Below are 25631 nucleotides of genomic sequence, written 5' to 3'. Positions count from 1 at the left end.
GGAATGGTGGCAAAGGCCAGAGAGTCAGGAGTGGATTCAGGAAAGGAATGATGGATGGCTTGGACCTTTCTAAAAATGGAGGTTTTAAGAAGAATTTGCTAAGGAAACAAAGGGGCCCCAAAAATGGAGAGATCTTTCAGGGTGAGAAGTCCAGGGGCAAAGGGATGTTCTGGTGCAGGTAGGTAAGAAAAAATAAAGAAAGTAAAATACAGTCAAGCTAGAAGAATTTATAGAAAAAAATTATAGAAAATTTAGAATCACAATGAATGGAGACAGCTTAAAGATGAAAGATACTAGAATGGAATTGTCAGGATATAAATTTAGGGCTTAAAGTTACCTCAGTATCTTAGAGGCTGTCAAATTGTCTTTTTTATTTCATAAACAAGAAAAATGAGGCCCAGAGAGATTTTCTAAGTTTGCACAGCTTGCAGTTAGTTATTTATTGTATTATGGAAACATTCTTCCTTCACTATCACCTGAAAAAAATGAGGAATTCTGCCACAAGAGGAAGACCAGTGATGGCAGAGACAATAGAAGTGATTTATCATATGAAGAAACAGTGAGTGGCTCATGTCATAATAATAATGAACAATACAGGAATTATCTGATTATATAAATGGTGTGCCAAAGGACCAACAATGTCTTCCTAGTTGTTCAGAACTGAAAAATGGCAAACTTTGGGTTGGTGGGTCTGGTATTCATTGGATCTGTTTTCTTGCTATGGATAGTGAACAAAAATGGGTAGAAATGTGTAATATTCTTCTCTAAAATGTAATGATTTTTGAGAGCAGCTTTCTTGGGGGGCTTCTAGGAGCAGCCTTCCTTTCAGTTCAATAATCACCCCAAATGTAGCCAGGTATTAAAGTCCAAATGCTTTATTGTCTCTTTCCAAGTCTTGTCTCCTTTCTTGCAGCCTGGTTAGCTTTTTTAGAGGCATTCTGTGTTCTGAGAGCTTGAGCTCTGGCTTCTCAATCTCTGGGACTGAATCCTGGTTGAGGCTTCTAGCTTATATATGCTCTTTTAAAGGTGTGAATCTTGTGGAACTATAGTAAGTACTAAGTACATGTACTGAACTAGAAAATGTCAAGCATTATGCTAAACAACCATTGTCTCTATCGATTCCACTGACTTAGCACCTTGTTGTTTCAAGTTCTGGCCCATAACCTGAATGAGTAGATGTTTTAATGAGAAACTTTCTCTCCCTTAGCATAACACACTACTCTGAAAGAAAAACTTGATAGGGTAGCAGATTCTAGCAATAAGAATTTATACATTTTACCTGTTAAATAACAGATTTGTCCTTCCTAAAACGTTGGTTTGATATTATGTAGTCATTAATGTAATAATCCTATGTAAAGGATCTAACACTGTTCTTCTTGCCTTGTTTGTTCAGGCTTATGGGAAAGGAGCCAGAAGAAAAAATAGATTTAAAGGATCTGATGGAAGCACCTCATCTGATACTACCTCAAATAGTTTTGTCCGTCAGGTAAGGTGTCGTTTTGATGTTTTTAAAAAGTATTTTGAAAATATCGGTTGATTGTTGTCCTTTGTTCTCAAGAAGGACCAAAATGATATCACTGTGTTGGACTTAAGCTACAGATTGTCTGACTATGGCTGAAAATATATTGCCTAGGTTTTTTAAAAAGTCATTTTTCCTTGCCAGGATAGGGAAAGGAATTTGACATTGATATGATTTGAAAGAAATACTGATATAAAGCTTTAAACTTTCCAATGCAGAAATTCCTCAGAAGAGAATTACTAAAACCTTCTAAAAACATGTTTCTATGCAGTCTATTTCATATGAGATGGTGTCAAAATGGGAAGATATGATTAACAAATATTCCAGTCTTTTCACTAGCTGACATCAAGCTGGAGATTTCTGTTTAAGAGTCTTCATACCTAAAGCCGGTTGACTAATTTTTTTCCTTTTAAATTCTCTTTTCCCCACTATACACTTGTCATGAGAAATGAAAAAAAAATACCATGAATACAGTGTGGGTTCTCCCTCCCCCCTTAATCATGTGATCTCTATGAGTGAAAGTCTAAATACAAAATGCTAAGGTATCTCGTCTTTAAGAATAAAGCTCAACAGTTGCTGAATTTGTATGTTTCCTGGTATAGAAGTGGCCAACATTTGCTTTCCCACAAGATAACTTTAGTTCGATTTTGTGTTCTTAGTGGTTAATTATATGTATGTCTATAGTGCCTTTGAGGTTTTATGCCCAGAATTGAAGGATAAATTGTAAATAGAAAAGTCAAAAATTATGTAATGTAATAACAACTGTATATTAAGAGAGCCAGTCCATGGGGGAATGAATAAAAATGGGAAAAATACAAAAGGTAAAAATCATCAACTACTTGTATTAAACATGGGAGTTTTATTAAATATAATCTTCTTATAGCATGGAATTTAATATATCCTGTATTCCTCTGGGATGCCATGTCAGAATAAATTGACCTTATTTATAAGGGGTCCTATAATAGTGACCTTGAGGCATATGTGCAGCAAGAAAGGAAAATTAGACTCCTTCCTTGGCAAGCTTTACAGTATTCTGCAGCTTTCTGAGATAAAGATGTATTTTTCATTATTTTTTTCTAGTTAATCTTTATTCTGTCAGCACTGCTTTGACAAGCTACAGAACTGCTACCAAGAAACTGGAGAGTAACAGAAAAGAAAGAGTTTTCTGACACTATTTGCAAAATGAATAATTGGCAAAACAAAAAAGCATCATTTGAACTAATCAACCATTATTTTAGAGAATGTTTTTAAAATGCTCTCCTTTTTCTTCCAGTTCTCAAGCAAGGCTTATCACATGTTTTTTCTTAACTTAAAGATTCCCATCAATCTTTACCATTTCACTGTGGTTAAGATAGAGCAGATAGAAGTGCTGGTTTTGGTAGACATTTTGCTAGCATCTTTGATCTCTTGTTTTTCCTCTAATAACAGACTCTGATATCTCCATGACTTTGGTGTGGGGGGTCTGGGGAGGTGTGAAGAAGAGTTGGAGAAAGGAAGAAAAAATGAAAAATAAATGTCTATGATAACATTATTGTATATTATGTGATAAAATTGTTATATATTTATAACACTTTTGCAGTATCATTTATAATCATCTTTTTGAAATACTTGTTTTTTTATATATTGAAAATTAAATTTTAAAATACTTCATTTTTTGTTTTGAGAAACAGTTTGGGTTAAGTGACTTGCCAGAGGCACACAATTGATAAGTGTTAAGTGTCTGAAGCCAGTTTTGAACTCAAGTCCTCCTGACTCCAAGGTCAGTAATCTAGCCACTGTATAGTCTAGCTGCCCCCAAATATAAAAAAATATTAACGGGAATAAGGATAAGGGTAGAGCCTGAACCTATGATTTCCTTGGAATAGGGAACTCTTAGATGAGGTAATTCTCTTTACCAATGCTGGTTAGCATCTTCTTTGGAATTTATATTCTTAGAGGATTGTGATTCACCCCTAAATTATCCTGCCAATATGTGTTACAGGCTGAAATTGAACCCACTCTTCTTGGCTTTGAGAACAGTTAATCCTCCTCTGTGCATTACTGCTTCTCTGATAATATTGCTAAACTTGAATTCATGAGTCCTGGTACTTAATTCTGAAAACCAGATAGTCTTCTTTTCTTAAAAGCAATGTAGCATCCTGATTGTAAAACACATTATTGTAGTTCAGTTGTTTTCGGTTGTGTCTGCTTTTTGGTGATCTCAGTAGGGGTTTTCTTAGGAAAGATAGTGGAGTGGTTTACTATTTCTTTCTCCAGGTCAGATGAGGAAAACTGAGGCAGACAGGATTAAATGACTTATCCAAAAAATCACACAGCTAATATGTGTCTGAGACTGTATTTGAACTGAGGAAGATGAATTTTCCTGATTCCAAGATCAGGGCATTTTCCACTATGCCATTTGAGAATCATGATTTCCTAGGTGGTTTCATTTACACAATTTTGAATGTTGTAACAATGGAGAAGATACAAATTCTAAATTACAACTACGTAATCATAACTATATGCTTTGTGTATATATTCTTAAATAAAATAGGAACACCTGAAAATATAAAATATAATGTAGTATAGAGACATACTTAGAGAAAATTAAATCTATAATTTCCTAACTTTACCGTCTGGGTATTGTTAGGGCTTCAATTTGTCTGTGCTATTTGTTTATATATGTTTCACATGCACAGCAAAACCACAGCATTAGATAGTCTTTAAAAATTGGAAAATTTTGTGAGGCTGTCTCACCATGCTTGGTGGTCTCTTTTATACTCATGTCTGGAATAATTAATTCAGCAAGGGTTTTACTGTAACTATTTCTTAGTTACAATTAATTGAAATCCCTTGAAATAAGAGCCTGAGATTATGCTCATCAAGACCTGGCAAGTCCCTTTTGGATCTGATTGCATTTATTTTTTTAATTTGCATTTTAACATTTATATTCATATGTATGTGACATCTCAATTAAAGGGACCTGTTGAGAGGACCATTCATGTTGAGCAGATGGTTTTCTGCTTTTAGGCTAGAAACAGAAGGACTATTTCAGTGAAAACTGTTATCAATGAGGTTTGATTTTATCAACAAGCCAAGCTGGAATTAATGCATCATCAATTTTTTTTTTAATTCAGTGGTAATTTTAAAAATAAGAGCTTGGAGCACTGAGGTGATGCAGTGGATGGAACTCCAGCTCTGTAGTCAAGAGGACCCGAGTCCAAATCCAGCCTCAAATAGTGTACTGTTGTTGGCAAGTCACTTAATCCCAACTGGCTCCCCAGAAATAAAATAAAAATGAGATCACAATATGGGGTCACAGATTTAGAACTGAAAGGAATTAAATATCAAGAGCAAGTCTTTTATTTAATGGATAAGGAAACTGAGGTAAGAAACATTGTGATTTGCCCATAGTTATACAAGTTATAATGTCAAGGGTAGGATTAAAAGCCATGTTTTCCAAAGCTATCATGAAATCATAGAAAAATGATATCTTTCTCTCAGCCTCTAAAATACCCACTTGGACTCAAGATTGGAGTTTTGATGTAGGAACCAAATTTGATTCTAGTATTGGGTCGGAGGTACTTAGTCACAAGAATTAAGCACCTCATATGGACACATGTAGCATATTATATTATATTGATTATATATATGAATATTGATTATGAATATTTACAATGTTCTATTATTATATAATAATATTTATATTAGCATAGTAATATTGATCTACATTTTGTTGTTGAGAAATCTTGGCCTAGAACATCATACAAAAGCGGAAGAAGTGTTCTTCATATTCTTAGAGGACTAGAAGGAAGAGTTAGTTGTAGGTGTTATATTTGTTTTGATATTTCAAGTGTACACTTCTTTCTCTAACACTTTTCTCTCTCCCTTTCCCTCTCCCTCTTCCTCTCCCTTTCTCCCTCCCTCTCTTTTCCTCTTTCCCCCTCTCCCTTTCCCTCCCTCCTTCCCTTTCTCCTCCTCTCCTTTTCCCCTATTCCCTCCCTTTCTTCTTCCCTCCCTCCCCCTCTCCCTCTCTCTCCTTCCTTTCCTCCCTCTCTGTCTCTCTCTCTCTCTTCATCTTTGTCTGTCTGTCTCTCTTTCTCACCATGTAGAAAACCATTGTATATTCTTACTGCCTTGAAGCTAGACTCCACATGTAGCTGATATTTTATCTAAATCAATTCATGTTTTGAGCTCTAGTTCAAGTAGTTTCCTGGAACATCATAGGCATTATTGCTTGCTTAGAGATCCAGATGTGTAAAACCTGAATAAAAATGCGTATGGTACCAGAGGAAAGACCATTGAATAAATGGAAAAAATAATAAATGTTTTTATTAAACTATTACCTCTGGAGGAACAAGTCTGGTAGAAAGCTTGACCAAGATCACTTTCTTTTTCACTGCCCCTTTGTCCTGAGTGATCTTAAACTTGAGTTAGCTTTGAAATCCTATCAGTTGTTCTTGGCAGCTGACTCAGTCCTCCTCATGGGTTTTTCTACTTGGATAATCCATGAGGTTGAGAAGATAAAGAGTAACTCTTATATCTCTGGTTTCAGATTAGATCCAGCATGAGAGAGTAGGATAGAGAACTGTCTTCAAAGTCAAAGAGACATGTTTTCAAGTCCCAGATCTTACATAGAGTAGCTGTGGGACTCTGGAAAAGTCATTTAACCTTATTAGGCAAGTCTCTAAAACTAGAGTTGGAGATAAGGTATTTACCTGCTTTTACTAAAGGGAGTTTTCTCATTTGGGAATAAAATTACAGGTCCATTCCTTACTTCTGTTCCAGAGTTAACCATTAATGAACAGTCAATAATCAGTTAGAATTAAATGTGGCTTCTTAATACTATAATTCAATAAGTAGAATAGCTTAACCTTTGTGAGAATGGAGTTCTCCCTTAACATGCTATGGACATAAGCATGATGAAAATAAGTCCTTAAGTAATATCATATGGAATCATGATTGTTTTGAATCCTTAACCATCATATTGTCAAATGGTCTGTGATTTTTTGGTGGGAATTCCTTATATTGAATAATTGAATGTTATCTATGGGCATATAAATTGATTGTATATTATTTATTGTGATGAATCAGCAAACATTTATTAATATTAATGAATTAAAGGCGCTTGCCCAAAACTGCAGACATAAAGACAAAAATAAAAATTCTTGCCCTCAGGGAGCTTATTTTCTATAATAAGCAGTTTTTAAGTCTGGAAAACCCATATTCCTAAACAAACAAACCAACAAACAAAAAACGCTTTTCTTTTTTAATCTGTGCTTCCAAAACGGAAGAGAGTTAAACATGTTTCATAAGATATTACCAAAGCCCTGTTCCCTGCCCCCAAACAAAACAACACAGAGTTCTAAACATCCTCCAAGGGCTGTTGCAGGAGAAAATACAAGAAAGGATAATATTATAAATTTTTGCATGAGGATTTGGGAGGACAAGGTAATTTACTGGGTGGAATAGGTGGAGAAGGAAGGCCGGCACTGAAACATCACACTTTTGTGCCTCTTCTTTTAGTCCAATTGTGCAACCACAACTAACTGCACAAATTCTTTGGTATTGCCAAGGTCAGTGAAAACTATGTGCATCTGCAAGTAAGCATTGGTCACTAAAGCTCAGGCGGGGGTGGGGGTAGTGTTAGGATCCGTAGCTTGCTCTTTTGGCCCAGTTTTCCCCTTCTTGTGTGTTTTCTGCTTCTTTAAGGCCACGTGCTTTCCCTGGCTACATTCATTTACCTGGCAACTTTCCTGAGATGAACACCAAATGCTAGGAGGACCACTGCCAGCTTTGTTTTATTTTGATGAAAGAACGACATGGCAACATGTTTCATTCAGATTGCCTTGCTGAGCAAGCCATCCTAGATGTGCCGCCCATGATATCCAGGGTGGTTCATTTTCAAAGTCGTCCTGTTGGATCGATCCAGGACCATTCGGGAGTGGAATGGGACTGAGGAGGAGAAAACCGATTCCCCGTTCCATGACCAGTATTTTAAGGCCTTTGAAGTGCCAGTTAGTTTGTTGCCGAAGGTTAACAGGAGAAAGACTCTGAATCTGATCTGGTTTGTGCATACCGACATATGTTGTGGTCGTAACAAAATAATCCTGTAGCTTCCAAGGGTTTCCAGGATACAAATCAGGCTGACAAAATGGAATGAACTAAATATTTAACAGAAAGTGGTATGACACTTTGGAACCACGGTATTCTAAACAAATTCCACCAACTCCCAGTATCGTGTCCTTGGTTATGTTTTTCTGGATCTTATATTAATTCAAATTTTATTTTAAATACTAATTATTAAACACAAAGCTACACTGTCTTTTTTTCCCCTTCAAATTTTTGTTTTGCAAAGACAGATTAAACAGTGATAAAGATTACAGACTCCAGGCCTGCTTAAACCAATATGCTCAAGGTTTGATAAATCTTTCAGCCTTTAAATACTGGCTTGGTGCCTTCTTAGGCTGGTTTCAGTCACAAACATTACCGTAAATAATAATATAGTGAATTTATTAGCATTATTCTTTTCTGCAAATTTCTTTCTGTTTTTTACTGACCAGATTTTGTGAATGGTGGAACTTATATTTTGTGGTGTCAGGAGGGCTGCTTGAAAAAAAAAAATTTTTTAATTTTACAAATGTTTGCTTAATACTAGCAGTGAACAAACTTCTTGTCTATCTTGTGATGTAAACATGTAGAATGTGTTTTACATGTACATATATATTCATTGTTGAAAACTTATTTTTGAAAGACATTAAAGCACATCAATTTATTTATTGTGCTTAGATATATTTAGTTTTTAAAGTCCAAATTTTAAAATAGATTTTCTCTTTGAAGAAGAAAAGGGCGTGATTATACACATAACTTCTGAGAAATGCTTTTCCCAAATTGGTTTATTATAGTGTTAGATCTTCTCTTCTATAAACAAGGCCATTCTTCCAATTGCTAAAAATAATTGAGTATATCAAGACATGTAATCTTTTCTATTTGTCTTTTTCATTAAGATAAAGAAAATCATTTTTAAAAAATTCCAGCCTCATTTTTACATATGTGATTTTATTACTACTACTAATTATAACTTACATTTAAATTTTTATAGAACTATAATAACTCCACAAGAGAAGATTAATATTATTAGCCTGTTTTTATTGATGAGAAAACTGAGGCATACATAAAGAGGGACAGTGATTTGCTTTGAGTAATATGTCTTAAAATTATCATGCACTTTCTCCCTTCTCCTGTTATTCACTGGGACAAGCCTTGTAAAGTTTAAGAATCTACAAACTTAAAAGAAAAAAAAACTCAATTTATAGATCAATCCAGAGTTCATCCAGAGTAGGATATATAACAATATCTGAGAAAAGAGAGTGCTAGAAAATGCCTCATTCATTTGTATACTGTGGCATGAGGACCATGTCCTCTAAAGTTTCAGAATGTCATAGTGGATTGACTTCTCTGTGGTATTCATACCTGGTATCAAATAAAATGATCTGTATAATAGGGAGAAGGGTGAGGAAGGGAAAGATGTCTCAAGTTGCTCTTCCTCAAACCAGAATCTGTGAGCCAAATCTTATCTCAGACCGCTGACCTGCCAGTATTCTCTGTTAGAAGATTACTTCCTTCTAATTGGCCATTTCTGTTAGCACCTAAGAGTTCCACAGGTCTTGCTGTCCAGGTTTTATTTGCTGTATCACAATTTCTTAAGTATTTATTAAGCACCTTATACATGTGCAAGGCAAAATGTTCTTGTCTTCTAAAAAATGTTCTTGTCTTCTAAAAGCCTGTATTTTACTCTTTGATATGGAAGGGACTTGGAAAATGATTTAATCCAACCCTTTCATTTGCTAAGTGAAAGAACCAAGACAATGGAAGTGACTTGGAGTCAAAACTTGAAACTACTTCTGAATCTAAGCCTGAGGAAATAGAGACTTTGACCTTGGGTAGAAGGCATAAGAAATTCATCCAGTGATGGAAAGAGACATGGATCACCCCAGAGTCAAAGATGTCCCTGTCAGAAATCACATTGTCAACACTTCCTAGAAATTATTTGATGGACCACATCAAGGCTTCTTAAACTTTTTCCACTTGTGATCTGTTTTTCGCCCAAGAAATTTTTACATGAACTCAGGTACCTAAAATAGACATACAAATGAAATACCATAATTTCACAACCCTCACGATCCTACAGTTACATGATCCCAAATGGGGTTGAAATCCACGGTTTAAGAAGCTTTGGATTAGATAATAGGCAGGGGCTACTGTCATAGGCTTAGAAAATGAGTAGGTACTCTATGGTGGTCTGTTGTTTCTGTGGTGACTGCTTGATTAACTGAGTTGTGAAAGTGGGTTCAGATCCATGAAGTTAGACTTGTGTCTGAAAGTGTAATCTTAATAGGTGATTTATGTGGTTTAGTTCTTCATGGGGAAAGTAAATTTAGAAATGGGAAAGTAAAGGAGTCAATCCTTTCCCAATACCTCCCTTCTCTTTCCCCTTTTGGTGAATTATTGTTATCTCTCAGTTGCATGGCATTTGGTGAGAATTTATTTAGCAACTGATAGATGCCAAAAGAACCCTTCTAAAAACTCTCAATTCTTCAAAATTATACATTTATCAATTAAACCCACTTACATTATCTGTTGTATCTTATTCATTACTACAAGGGATTAACAGTAAAAAATGGGAGTGGAAAAGGTACATTCTACCCTTCAGATGTAATTTCTAATAAGTAACCATTCCCCCCTTTTTTATTCCTCTTTTTCCTTTCCCTTTCTCTGTGTTAAGGCCCAAAATCAATAATCATATTATTTTAATAAGTAGAAGAAATCCTTTTTTAGTTTTTCTTCCTGTTCTTTTTTTCTTCTTTTTATAGTTAAAAAATAATTGATGAAGTAGGGAATTAGGATTTATCTTGCAACTCTGGGACTTGTAACATTCCCACTGTTTTTATTTATTTAGATTTCCATATCAGGTAGCAGTGGTTTACTTTCCATTTAGAAGAGAGAAGTTCTTAAGAGTTCCACAAACTGCCCCCTTTCCCCCTAATCTTAAGTACAAGGAAATACAGCCTTAATAGCTTTAAACTGCATCAAGACTTTGGGGACACCTTGAAACTGTTGATCATTATATTTCATTATAATCGGTTTCTCATATAATCTCTATACATTTAAAAACATTACTCTGAGAAGGTTATCTATAAGCTTCACCAGACTGCCAAAAGCAGTTCATAATGAAAAAGAAAAAAAGTTTAAAAACACTGACTGAGAAGGAAAACTAGAGTTTTCAGTTTGGCACTTTGTCTCCCTCCTCTCCCAAAACACACACCTACCTATTTGTCCCCATCCATTCTGGGGTCTGGGGTATTGTGATCTCACCAGGTTTTCTCTTTATTATTGTTTTTAATGAGGCTGTAACTTCTCTGGCCCATGTGTTTTCTTTATAAACTGTTATGCCTTTTATAACCTCAAGGTTTACTACTGTTCTAGTTTCTCATTGCCATTAAAAGAACTTTGTTCCACTTCAGTTTTACCCAGATGTTACTGCCGAAAATTGGAAGAAGACCAATTCTTGTTCTTTGGTTTTGTTTCCCTAAACTTTTCTTTTAAGCAAAAGATGGTATAGCTCAAGTGGACTCCAATATGAAATTTAGTAGAAGTAGTAGCCACCTCTCAGTTGATGATTTTTGAATCCTACAACTTTAACATTTTTATTCCCATTTGAAGTTAGTAATATCACAACCTCACATCACAACCTCACCTAGAGTCATCTGCTACTTGACCTCTCCCCAAGAGATTAAGCTCCCCATTCTCATCATATTCATTAGTTCTTCACTCATACCCCATGATTGTTCCAGGCAAATTCAATTTTTTCTTCTACACTGAATTTCCCCCTCTCCAAAAAAGGGAATCAGTTTTTATACAAAATACCTCATATGCAAACATGAATTGGTTATGAGATAGGTATTTAATTGTTGAGGGAAACTAGGTGGCAGAGTGAATAGTGCCAGTCCTGCAATGAGGAAGACTCGTTTTCATGAGTTCAAATTTCACCTCTGACACTTGCTAGCTATGTGACTCTGGACAAGTCACTTAATCCTGTCTGCCTCAGTTTCCTCATCTGTAAATGAGCTGAAGAAGGAAACAGCGAACCACTCTAACTTTGCCAAGAAAATCCTAAACAAGTTCACAAAGAATTGGAAACAATCGGACACGAAAAATAACAAAGTTTATTCCTACCCAGGAAGAGGAATGTTGAACATAAAAGGATCACAAGGCCCAATTAATAAAACAGTTTAAATAGGATCTGCAAACTCGTTTTGTAGTCAGGTTACGATCTTCTGGGGGCTGGTAAGCCTCATCAACACATAATAGAGTTTGGAATTTCTAATAATTAGCCATTTCACATTTGATCTCTTCAGTGGACTATTCGGTAATCAAATAACCATCTTAATCTTCTTTTCCATGAATTTTTCTCTGATGTGAATTTTACATTTCCTAACACTGCTCAGGCATGCTTTTCTGGTGGTAGTAAAACTCTCTGATAGTCGCTTCTTCCTGCTTTTACCTATTATTGCTATAGAGTAAGCCATGTCTTGCTGGTGGGAAATACCCCTACTGTGACTGCAGGTCTCTGGGTCTCCTAAATTCTCACAAGGTCCTGTACCAAAAGAAAGACGGTAGAGATGGAGTTGGCTCCATCCTGTGCACAGGCTTGCCTAGATAGGACAGGTTCATAGGCTATAGTGATACTGGGAGAAAAGCATTCCTTACCAAACCCTCTAGACAGTTTGGAGTCATAATTGCTCTTCAGAAGGAAGAACAGCCAAGAGGCTAGTTACCTCTGTTATATATCCACAGAGTGGACACTCAGCAGGCAATACTGACTACTCAATCCAGAATGAGTCATAGACCTCTAAAAGCATTTTGTTCCTCCCCAAATTCTCTACAAGGAGTGGCTGTTGAGCATGCTCTCAAAAAGAAGGGCAGGAAGAAATGGATGGTTCCTGATACAGAAATAAACATTTGAAAAGAGACAAAAACTCTTATGCTAAAATAAAATAATGAATATAAGTTTTTATCATCAGTTTTACACATAGAATTACACAGTATCCTTTTATTCCTCCTTTTTTTAAAAAATAAAATTGAGAAATCAGCTCAGGGTTTCAAAAATAATATTGTTATAAATACAGTTGAACTGTTCTTGTAATTTAACTTTGATTTCCTTCAATGATTTCAGGTAATTTCCTTAAAATGCCACGAACTATATTATGAGCAACAGCAGATGGCATGTCCAAAATAGAACTTTTACTCTCGGTTTGATAAAGATTAAACCTGATCAGTAGTACCAGGAGGGTCGCATTTACGCATTAGAATAAACATTTGGTCTATAGATGTGCATAGCATACAAAGCATTTATTATACATGACCAATGTATTGTTCCATCCTGTGCCTACTGTTTTGTTGGCTATAGCTTAAGATCCTGTATCACCTACACACCATACTGAAGTCAGGATGATTCCTTGTGCTATTTTGTTCCTGAATTTGAGCTTAAATATTTTAAAGCATTGATATAGTTTTTAGACAAAGTTAGAGAGCCTGCCTCAGAGATGGGAAAATGTCTTTTCAAGACCAGTCTCACATCCTGATTAAATTAAACCTCTATAAATTGTAGAACAGTACAAGAAGTTTCCTAAACCAATGAAATCACAGGTACACACACACATATATGTGTGTGTGATAGAATTATATATATGTATATAAAATATAGTACGTTTATATATAATCTATACATTTGTATGAATTATATATTGTCATATATACTTACATATAGCATATTACTTTTTATTTTTTATAATTTATATAAATTATTCTTTTTTTAATTTTTTATAATTTATATAAATTATTTTATTTTTATAAGTATTTTTATATTTTTATATATTTTTATAATTTTTATATATATTTATATATATATAATTTATATAATATGTAGAATATAAGATTTTAACATTTATATAACCTATAATATACATATATTACAGATAATACATGTATTAATCTATAACATATATATAGATATAATGTATTATTAATCTTTCAATTATATGATATGTAGAATTATATTCATCATTAATATAATCATATATTACAGTATAATTCTACATAACTATATAGTAGATTATAGTATATTAGATTACATAGGTTAGATTATATATGTATGTATATTTATAACATATTTCCCTGTGTATGTGGATATATTATACATGAACCAAAATCAGAATACATGACTAATTAATAATATTCCTTTTTCAAAGTTTTGTTAAAAGTACGCTTACTTTTATTTAAATAGGATTATCTCAATATCATAAAATTATAGCTGGAAGGGGTTTTAGAAATCATTTAAAGCAGTTCTTTAGCAGAGGAAATCAAAGTCTAAAGATGAAAATACATAATGCTGCAAAATTAGTATAATTTAAAACTCTTACTAGCTTGTGAAAAAGGTGTGTTACTATATAAAAATAGTGGTACTTTCATTTTTTTTTTCCTTAGCAAGTCTCAGAATTAGCTGAGTTCTTTAAGTTATAGCTACAAATTTATGAATTTTAATTATAATACAGATGAATAATTAGTTGCTCAAACAGTTCTTCCCAACTATCAAAAAGCACCAATACAAGGGGATTTCACGCATTAGATCAGCATACCTCTTTGACGTATATAGTGACTTTTATAAAAGGGCAAGGATTGTCCAAACTCTTGAATTCTTTGATATTTGATGTCACAAATTTATAAGGACAAACACTGTGGAAGCCAATTGCTTTGTTCTCTGGAGAGTCATAAAAATCTAATAAGATATCAGCTGCAGACATGTCTTAGGCAATATCATCACCAACATTAAAGATTGAAGAACTTCCATTGGGAAGAACTTTTTTAAAAATAATTTTCATTGAGGCACTTGTTTATATTTTAGATATAACTTTAAAAGACTTGTTTGTGATAAAAAGTCTGTGATAAGAGCATAAATATAATGGTTTTAAAACCCTTCAAGACAATCCTTTGGAAACAACAAGCTGTTTGAATTCTAATTTCAGCATGAGAAAAATTATATAAAATATTATTTTTATTTACCACTGTGAGAAAATGTTTCATTTATATAATTAAAGAAATGCTTTTAATTCATTAGCAGTAGGATATTTTGAGTTCTCTCTTCAATAATTGCAATACATTTTTTATTGTTCCATCAACCAATTTCATTTATCATTAATAGCATGCGATAACAAGGAGACTGGCTAGGATTTATTTTATAGCCATCTAATAGATCAAAGTTAACCATCCCCCATGGGACTGAAACCTGACCTTGTCCTCATTACCCCTGTTCTGTGACCAATGAATTTAGCCAATGAGATAACTAATATTTGTGATATATATATATATATGTTTATATAAATTTGTAAGTTATGATATTTGAAGATGAAACTCTGAAAGGAATCCATTCTTCCATTAGACCTAAGTATCATTCTGGTTGCTTTTAGTGTTAACTATTATTATAACTCAGTTTAATATTCTGCTTTCATTATGATGCTTTCTCTTAAATTTTAAGTTACTAAGGAAGAGTCCTTGTCTATTTAGTTCACTTTGCTTAAGTCCTAACACAGTGCATTGGGTAGACACGTATTCTAACAGGACTTTAAATGATAATGTCTGTGGCGAAATGATAGAACACTTTTTCTTCTAACTAGAAAATCATTATCAGACTTTTCACTTTCAACCTTCTTTTAACCTTTAACCAAACCAAATTTGGTTTGGTACATGGAAGGAATTCTGGCTTTTTGGTCAAAGGACATCTGTTCAAATTCCTTTCTGGCACTACTTGTGGAACCTTGTTGTTGGTGAGTTAGTTCACTTGTGACCATTCTCCATGACCCCATTTGAGGTTTTCTTGGCAAAGATACTGGTTTTGCCATTTCTTTCTCCATGTGGGACCTTAAATGCCCCAGGTTTCAGTTTTATCCTTTCTTAAATAAAAGGATTGGATTAGATGACTTCTGAACTCCTTCTAGCTCAAGATCTCTGATTTTGTTTTCCTGTTATTTCTAGTTCCTCACTACCCATTCTACTGAAATTATCATGTATCATCATAACTTCTTATTATGAGATCCAAGGGTTTCCCAAATGATAAGTCCCCCACTTCTTATCTCTCTACAACCTTTGACTTATTGACCCCTTTCTCCTATTGGGTATTCTCTCTCCTTGAGGTCAGATTTGCCACATATACCTGGTTCATCTCCTACCTCTAACTACTATTATGTCCTTCATTAGCATTTCATTCTCTTTGTAATCCCTTATAGCAGAAGTCCTCAGAGGTCTGCCTTCTACTCTCTTTTAATTTCCACTCTATATTTGACAATCTTGTCTAGAAAATCCAAGAGTGGATAGCTTCCAGAGACCTATGAAGATTACCCCCAGTCCTTAATTTCCTTAGCTTACCTTGATTGCTGATTCATTTGACAAGTGGTTTGTTATTCTCCATAGCATCCTGAAATCTAAAATTACATAGAGTTAGAAGTCTGGAAGGAATATGGAGCTGATCATAATGTAGTCAGCTATTATAATATGATTTTCTAAATAATCATTGGTGAAAAATGATGTACTCAAATTCACTTAACACTTTGCTTTTAACAACTAGAAATCCCTCTTAAGATAATCAAGACTCTTTTTCCAACTCTCCTTATCAAAAATAGAGAGCAGCTGCTCTCCAAAATCTTACTTTATCTCATCTTATCTTTGAAGATAATTGCTTAGAAGTCCTCTTACTAAATACATGCTCTATCTCCAAATTTTTGTTGGAATGAACATTTCCCATACAGTTCATCATTTTTAGCTGCCCCATTCTTCTCTCAGTTCTCCAAAATCACTGCTTTTACTTTCTATACTTCTACGTTAAATGTTGTTAATTTTCTTGGCAGATAACTCGTTAACCATTTAACATACTCCAATGAATGGATATTTGATGGCTTTCATTATAGTGTTTGCATTTATCCATATTTAAGTATGAAAGTCTCAATGAAAACGAATGAGCCAAAAACAAATGGAGATTACATACTTTGGTTAGGTCTCCAGGGAACATAGTGCACTGAACCGTTGTTTAGTTAGACATGATGTCAGTCACTGAAAATTTTGACAGATGTAAGAACTTGGAATAACAAAAATTCAAGACTGTAAAAAACAGACATTTAACATTTTTCACTTGTAGCAGACAGAATAGCTACTGTTTTAGACTCATGACAATTAGGCTGTCCATCTGTCAAAGGTTATGTCCCCTATATTACAAAGCAGCATGGTCTTCCCTATGTAATAGCAATGGAGTCTAAAATGATCTACTTCAATTTAGTATGAAGATCTTCCAGTGGGGAGATAGTAGACCACAATTAAGCTAATAATCCTAGAATCACTATGGGGGGCTTATTTTATGTAGCTGTAAAGACTAAAACTAGGACCAATGATCTCAGTCAGTCAACAAACATATATTGTGTCTGTGAATGATCTTATATTTATCTATATTTACTATCATATCTGAGCAGCTAGGTAATGCAGTGGATACAGTGCCAGATCCGTAATCAGGAAGATTAATCATCTTGAGTTAAAATGTGACCTCAGATATTTATTAGTTTCGTGATTTGCCTCAGTTTCCTCATCTGTAAAATGAGCTAGAGAAGGAAATAGCAAACCACTGCAATGTCTTTGTCAAGAAAATGGGGTAATGCAGAGTTGAATACGACTGAACAATAAGAACTGTCATATTCTGTATATATTTATATTTGTACTTGTCATTCCTCATTAGAATATAATTTCATGTTCCTCATTAGAATATAATATGCTTGAGAATAGGAATTGTTTTACAACTATTACAAAGGTATTTGTATTCCCAACACCTAACATAGTGTTGACCTACTTGACATATGAATGCTTATTAATTGACTGGCTGTAGGAAGTAATATTTCAGCTCAAGAATGATAATTAGAATTGCTCAGTAATAGAATAGGCTATCTCAAAATAATGACCTCTCTATCACTGATTAGTCTTGAACAAAGATGAAATAACCATTTGTCAGTGACATTGTTGTAGAAATTTCTTCACACAGGAGATTAGATCTCTAGTATTAGTAAGGTTTCTCTCCCAAATGAAAAGTAGTTTCATTTCCCATTCACAAGAAAATGCTTTGATGTGGTCAAGGTGAGAATTGCTTTTGCTATATTCATTTCATATGAACAGGAATTGTCATGAGATAATATTTGTAAAGGGCTTTGTAAATCTGAAAACACTCTATAAATGCTATCTATTATTATTATATGCATCTCATACTTCTATTTATATGTTTATAAAAGTATCCATTGAATAAGAATACTCACAGTGTGCTAGAAGTGGGTGTTTCAGGACATTTTTCCAGCCTTATTTTATAATAAAGGCAATATGGCATGCTGGATAAAGAGCTGGTTCAAAGCTGATTTGGGTCCAAGTGCCACTTCTGACACATTAAGGACACGTGAACCCAGAGAAGGCAATTAACCATTCTAACTTCTGACAACTTTCTAAGAATTAGTTTCAGAGAAAGAAATGATCAGCTTTGATAGAGGGAGTTCCCTTTACCATTTAGGTTCCAATTAATGAGTCAGAACAATGAATCCCTTGAAGTGGTCTCATTATTTGGATTCACAATCTGTATTTACATTGGGTTATAATCAATTACCATATTTTATATAATTATAACTTGAAATACTATAAATTTGAATATGTGACCACTTCAGGAGAATTCATTATTTGCACTAATTGGGACTTACTTGGGCAAGTGAAATCACAAAGTCCCTATGTTTCTTATTTTTGCATACTAGCTATTCTTTAGATCTTACTTTTCCATCTCCTATCTCCATGACTTGGTGCTCATTGATCCCCTATTCCTGGAATGTACAGTAAACCCCTTCCTTATATTTTCCTGTCAGGAATGCTTTTATGGGGGGCAGCTAGTTGGGGGAGTGGATAGAGCACCAGCCCTGAAGTCAGGAGGACTTGAGGTCAAATCTGCCCTCTGACATTTATACTTGCTAACTGTGTGAACCTGGGCTAGTCACTTAACCCCAATTGCCTCAGGAAAAAAAAAAATTTTAAAGGTTTAACTCAGATATCATCTCCTTTTTAATTCTCTTCTCCTGTCTCCATCTCCTTAAAAAGGTTTCTTCCCTCTCCTGGAACTTTCCTAAAGCACTACAGATCACTTTCCCCCTTCTATCGCATTTTGTCTTGCATTATGCCTATTTTAAGCTCTTGTATAGCAGATACTTGTATGGCAGATTTTATTTTTATAGCTCCAGGACAAAACACAGTGCTTTATAGGTACATAGTAGATCCTCCCTTGACATCTATTTATTCGAATAACTCAATTTCAGTTTCAAAAAAAATTATCTGAATTGAATTCTGTGTGCACATGCACAAACATTTTTGCATGCATTTTTAATGCTCGGTAAATAAAGATCAAATTGGCACTCACTCAGAAATCTTATGTACAGGACAGAGCCTTTAGTTGGCAGTGAATATTAGCATGATGTAAAAGCTGTAATTGAAAAATGCAGCAGCCATATATTTCCCCCTGTGCATTCAATATAGCAGAACTGAATGATATAACATCTCTTTCTAGGACCAGTTCCCTATCAGAGAATAGTTCCATAAATCCTTCAGTATTTTTTTTTTTGTTCAGTGCTGAGTAAGCTCTTCAGGAAGCACTATGTCTCAACCAAATCAAACAAAGACCTTATTTTCATAGGACTTTTCATTCTGGTGTGGAGAATTTTACAAGGGGATTGTGTTTAATGTCAAATATCCCGTGCCTTTTCATTTTCTTTTAAAGTAGTGTCAAATTGACCCCAGATTCTTTTATTTTATTGTTACTGGACAAGAGCCCTATTTTTTTAAGGTAAGAATCTTTGCATTTCATCTTTAATTAAAGTATACAAAAATGAAGTAGGTCTAAAATAACATCTGCTCACCTTTTTATAGAAAAACAAAGTTTGCAATGTTCTTTTTTCTTGCCATAATTATTCTGCCCTATAAAGGTGTAGGGGTGTGTGTGTGTGTGTGTGTGTGTGTGTGTAATGAAGGCAAGAAATATCAAGGAAAGAGTGTCACACAATAGACAAAAAGCCCTACCCCTGAAGCAGATGACCTGAGTTAAAATCTGCCTCTTCTATTTACTGATTGTCTCATGATCCTCAGTTGCCTCTTCTGTAAAATTGAAGGATTGGTCCAGATGGCCTCTGACATTCCTTTCTGATTTAGGTCTGTGATCCAGTATAAAATGATTAAAAGGAATGAATTTCTGTTCTTTGAGCAAATGGTTCAACTTCTCAGTGTCTTGTGTTCTATAAAATGAAATATGTACTGTCTACATCATAGAGTTATTATAAAGAATAAATGAAATAACATATTTAAAGCCTACCACACATTGTTACAGAAGTGTAACATTTTTGTTAATACATATAATTTGATTGATAAGTGATGATAATAATAATTAATAAATCAATTAGCAAGGCAGAATGCAGATAGCTGGCCTCCTTGAAATCAGAGGGAACTGGTTTCAAGTCCTGCTTCTAACTCATACTGGCTATGTGATCTGGGGCAAGTCACGCGATCTCTTAATGTCCCAGCAACTCTGTAACTCTGTATTTGCAAGAAAAGATAGTAAATGCATTAATAGAGGGAGTTGTCTCATTGAGAGCTTCTTACACTACTGACATCAAATATCTGGTCAAATATATATGCATTATACGTAGTAGCACATGGGTCTTAAAGTACCTTTAGGAAAGGACTGGGAATTTGTCAACTGTATATCATTCATATTATTAGTGGCAGATATTCTGTAAATTACAAAGATAGTCTTTAAACTCCATCTTGAAACTATGCTAGTTTTTTGTCATCATTCTTCTCTTTTTAAAGTTTTGCCAGGAATAACAGTCTAGTTCATTAGTCTATAGTTACTGATTCTATTCTCTTACATCTTTTTTTTTTCTTAAAAGAATGTCTCTGTTGTATCCTGGCTGTGAGATCCTAGGTGAATCACTTAATCCCTCAGTACCTCCAGGCAATCCTAACAAAATAAGATTCAGAATATTTTTCATTCTGCCTTGCTAAAGGGAGCTTTCTTAGCACAAATTCCTAACACAACTGAAATCCTAAATCCAGACCAAAAAAGAATTTTTAAATCCACTTGGGATCATAGCTAGAGTCATTTCTCAGTTCCACAGTGGGGTCTCTAAGCTATTAGGACACAGAAAGAGCAGACCAAGGGATTGATAAAGACCAAATATGAGTAACTTTCATATATATATAGTCTGCCTTCCCAAGGGGCAGTGCAGACTGTCCCCTATACCTACTACGGCATCCTGTTTGCCTTACTTTATGACTTTCCTCCCAAAGCCTCTCATTTCTATTTCTATAAATAGTGGTAAATTTTCAAGCTAACCTTAGAAGCCAATTTAGCCATTGAACTATTCAAACTTGCAATGAAGATAGTTGAAAACTATAATATTGCAATACTATTATCTAGACTAGAAAAACAAAACTGAGTAAGAAATAATTTTTATTCGTTTTGAATGCTGGTGCTTGAGGAATAGCAGATTTAATTAAAGAATGGTAAGGAAGTCCAGGGGAGGAAATAGCTACAGGCCTACTAAATAGGGGAAGACAATGTATAAAGAAAACATTTTCAATATTGGCACTTTGGCAGTGTTTATTTTATTTTAGTCATGTCTTCTGTTTACTTGTTCATTTTATCTTTTGGACCAAGCCAATTAACACTTTAAAATTGCAATAGTGACATAGTGATGAAAAATGTAATATAGAAGTAGGACTTTGCAACTATCTTTGAAACAGGACCTTTTTCAACTCACAAGAATTTGAAAAATTGTGGGCTGAGTGCCTATATTTAAGGTATGTTTTATTTCATTGAGATACTGAAAATTCAGGACCAATATTACCTTTTATACCAGACAATTCTAATTTAATAATTGAGATGTATTAGAAAACTTTGCTACTTGGGTCATTGGGTTTTTTTATTTATCCCTTGTGTTTTGTTGAACCATCTTTGCTACATAGATCATGACTTTTTAAAGATCCCCTTCTGTATATGCTTTAATAATATTCTAAAGTCTGGATCTGCACTATACAGCGAATATGGAGAATGGCATAGCTGAGCCTTTCCAATATCGTCAAAGGCTTTTGAATTTCAGAATTCCACCAATTTCATTGATACAAACAAATAAAAATCTCCATCAGAACCTTCCTCAGATCTACTGAGCCATCTACTATCATTAGGGAGAAAGTAGTACTGCTGTCTTTTCCCTGCCTGAACCATGTGGGAGATGTGTGTCTGTGATCCTATTCATCTGCCTGGAAGTATATGGTATAACAGTGTATGAGCTGCTTTATTTGTCTCTTCAATTTTGAAATTTTCACCTTTTGTGATAAAAATCACCCAAGCCCTAAAAGATAAAATTAGAATAAATCAACAATGAGTACATTAACACATAATTATTAAATATTTACTATTAATGTTGGATTCTCTTGGATCTTACAGTTTTCCACTAGCCATATGGAGATATATATATTCATACATATAGATATATATATATATATGTATAAAACTTCAATGCCAATTATAATATCATTAAGAGGGTCAAAAAGTATGGCAAAGAAATTCAGGAGAGAAGCAGTTACTTTTTGATCTGGAGGAAATGATCTGAGCTGAGCCTTGAAGAACCGGAAGGGCTTTAACAAGTTGATTATATAGAGTAGAAAATCCTTTCCTGACATGGGAGCCAGGATGAACAATTAAGAGCATGGAGCAAAATGAAGTCATCAGAGAATGAGTAGTTCAGTTTGACTGGGACAAACATGACATCAATGAATGAATAAATCAAGCACTTATATACAATATGCCACTAAAAATTTGTGATTACAAAGAAAGGCAAAAATAGGACAGATTGTGGAGTGCCTAAATGTGATGATGAGATTAACTTTTATTTGGGAAGCAATGGGCAGCCATGGAAGGTTTTTTAGGAAGGAAAAGGCCAATTAACTAAACTTGTATATCAGTAAAATTACTTTCTTGTCAGTAAGAGTAAATAGGGGACAATGGGTCTGATTAGGTGACTGTTTATTAATCCAAGAGAAAAGGGAATGAATGCCAGACATGACTGTTATGGTAATCTTTCACTCTAAAATTAATTTGCAAGGTTTCAATGGAGAAAACCTAAGAGAGCTCATTTTAAAGTCTCAGATTTATTTAATTGTAAGGTAGAGTGATCCCCTGAGTAAATGGCCTAATGATAGAATAGGAGATTTAAAGAGAGAGAAATTTTTAAGCAGTCAAGGTATAGAATGGGATGGGGGTGGGGGAGTCAGTGAGACTTAAACAAAATGATTATGTCTGTTTGTAGTATGCGTCATGAATGTTTTTATAAAACATTCTGCAGGTATGGGCAGTTTGTAAAATTCTAATATCTTCTATTAACATTTGAGCTCCCATAATATGTAACCTTGAATTTGGAAACCAAAGAATGTCTGATCATATTCATGAATAAGCAAATGTTTGGATTTTTTTTTCTGATCAGTTAAGAAATCACAAGGTTCAATTTAGTGTTATATGTTTTAGGCTATCTAATAGGTTCTTTTAAATTATAGTAAGTGGGCAAAATCTTTTTGGTAAATTTCTGATATAGTATCAATTTTTCTTTAGAGGAAAAAGTCAATTTTTTTCCCATCAAAACCTAACAAAATGAAAAGATCGATTTTCAGATCATGTGGTAGATTTGGCCTTTGTGGATTATATTGGGTTCATCTGGCTCCATCATTACAAAAAACACTTGGGTGTCTTCCAGTGAAAATTGTTTTTTTTTTCAGGCCTGCCCAGAACAGTTGCTCATCCCACTCGAAACAGCATGGTGTTTTTCATAAGTTAGAGAGAGAAATGACCTATTAAGGATATGTATCCAACCCCTACATTATAGTTCTTTAAGGGATAAAATTAATCCAATTTGTAAAGCAGATAAGCTTAATTTGAAGGACCAGGAAGGACCACTGAGATACTTTGGAGCCCCTCATGTATCCCAGCAAGGGGATAGAACTTATGTCCCCACTTATGTTCATGGGTAGAGTGTACTACCAGGCATGGCACAATGACAAACTAGCTATAGTTATAATAAGTTCTAGGATTTCTAAGAGAGTTCTAACTTAAGGAAAGGAAATGTATTATTTCTGAAAAAGAAAGAAAGAAAGAAATATCTTTTGTCAGACCATGTGTCCTGATTTTTGGCCCAGGAAAATAGGGTTGCCAGAGCTAGAGCTGATATATTGCTATGTTGTACTGTCCTGAAGGGTCTGGAATAGAAAGATAATAGAAAAAAGCCGGACATCATAGACATTTGAACACTTTCTCTACAGAAGTAATTTCAAAATTGTTCTACCTTTCTCAAGTCCTTAATTAACCTTCACTCACTTTCAGCAGTTGCCCCCTGTGCTTCAGATCACTGTGGAGACTGAGGCCCTAGGACAGTTTTCTCAACACCCTATTTCTGTGCTTCAAATAGGTTCATCTGTTTTAAGACCTTCTGTCTGCCCTGAGAGATAATAGGTATTTCCTTCAAAGGAATAGTTCTCAATGGATGGAAAAAGTCAAATTTTGAGGAAACTTACATTTATCTCAGTAACTGGAGAGACTGAAGATCATATAAGCTCTTTCCAGGACCCAGAGGGATTTTTGAATGACGGGTAAAATGCTTTATACAGACATATGATTAAACATCTAACCTCATTTCTTTACATAGTCAAGGTCCGTGGGTATGGATTATTGCATGTAATATCAATTTTTCTCAATATGTTGATTGGTTTTATTGCTTTCTCTCTTCCTTCTTCTTTTTACTTTTAAAAAAATCTATAGCTGTAAGCATGGTTTTCTGGAGATATGGGGGCAGCTCATTTATACAAAAAACAAGAAATAGCAATAAAATTTATTGCAAAGAAAGAAAAATCTTTTTCATTTTGATGACATTTATTTTTTAAAATATCCTTTTAAATCATAAACAACTGTCAACCAATACTACTCAATGAAAAACCAAAATATCATCTATGAATCTATAAAGTTTCATTGTATAGTTTTTTATGAGCATTAAATTTAATGAGTTAGTAACAGAACCACTCTGTTGGTGCTCCTATCTGAAATCCTTTTTATTGTTTTTTTCTTCTATTTAAAAAAAATTGATTGACTTTTCTACCTTGTTTCTTTTGTTATAATGGTGGGGATGATGGCATTATTACCAGGCTCATCCCCGTTTAAAAAAAAAAAAACTCCCTTCTGTACTTGATTTTTGTATTGGTGCCATCTATATTCCCTGTTTCAAATCTAAATCTTCCCAAATTAAGCATGTTTTGTTTTCTTTTTGTGTGTTTGATTCTAAAGCTTTCATACAGATTTTTATTCATTTTGAACACAGCTAGCAAGAAGCTCTCATCCTTTTAACAAATATTTGAGCTGCTATTACATAGAACGTGAATGTAGATAGACTATTTGTAGGATATGGCTAAGAAGTGCTTAGATAACCATGAGGTTCTGGTCCCTGAGGTTCCAAGCATTATTAGATTGCTGTTACTTCTTTTTTTTTCTTTTCTTCACAGCAATTGGGTTTAAGTGACATATTCAGGGTCACATAGCTAGTAAATGTTTAGTGTCTGAGGTCATGTTTAAACTTAATTCCTCCTCACTTCAGGGATGGTGCTCTATCCACTGCTCCATCTAGCTACCTCACTGTTGTTACTACCTCTATTTCTGGAAGGGGCTGGACTAGAGGGAAAATCAGTCTATTACTGCAATTAGGAAAGCATGAAGTTTTTTTGTGTGTTTGTTTTTTACATTTACTGTTTTTGAAATTAGATTTTTCCCATATAGCAAAATCTTAATTCAAGTTAAAAGGGAAAGTTATGTTTACATTTTATAAAATCTTAATGTTCATTTGGAAAGGATGATATTATCTTTTGTTAACTATCTTTTAATGCAAAACGTATGACTTAATTGTATTTTGGTAAATTTTAAAATTAA

At 34.1% G+C, this 25631-nt stretch overlaps 1 protein-coding gene across 3 annotated transcripts in view; it reads left to right on the top strand.

Moving 5' to 3' along the window:
• The window catches only part of CACNB2 (calcium voltage-gated channel auxiliary subunit beta 2), a 373480-nt gene that overhangs the window by 15833 nt on the left and 332016 nt on the right, over nucleotides 1–25631 (top strand). For all 3 annotated transcript variants that reach the window (XM_031939900.1, XM_031939899.1, XM_031939898.1), the window contains exon 2: nucleotides 1394–1486. In XM_031939900.1, the coding sequence (XP_031795760.1) occupies nucleotides 1394–1486 (93 nt within the window). The remainder of the gene's footprint in view (nucleotides 1–1393; nucleotides 1487–25631) is intronic.

This window comes from Sarcophilus harrisii, chromosome 5, assembly GCF_902635505.1.
Source record: "Sarcophilus harrisii chromosome 5, mSarHar1.11, whole genome shotgun sequence".
Lineage (NCBI taxonomy): Eukaryota > Metazoa > Chordata > Mammalia > Dasyuromorphia > Dasyuridae > Sarcophilus > Sarcophilus harrisii.
This window is presented reverse-complemented; position numbering and strand designations above follow the sequence as displayed.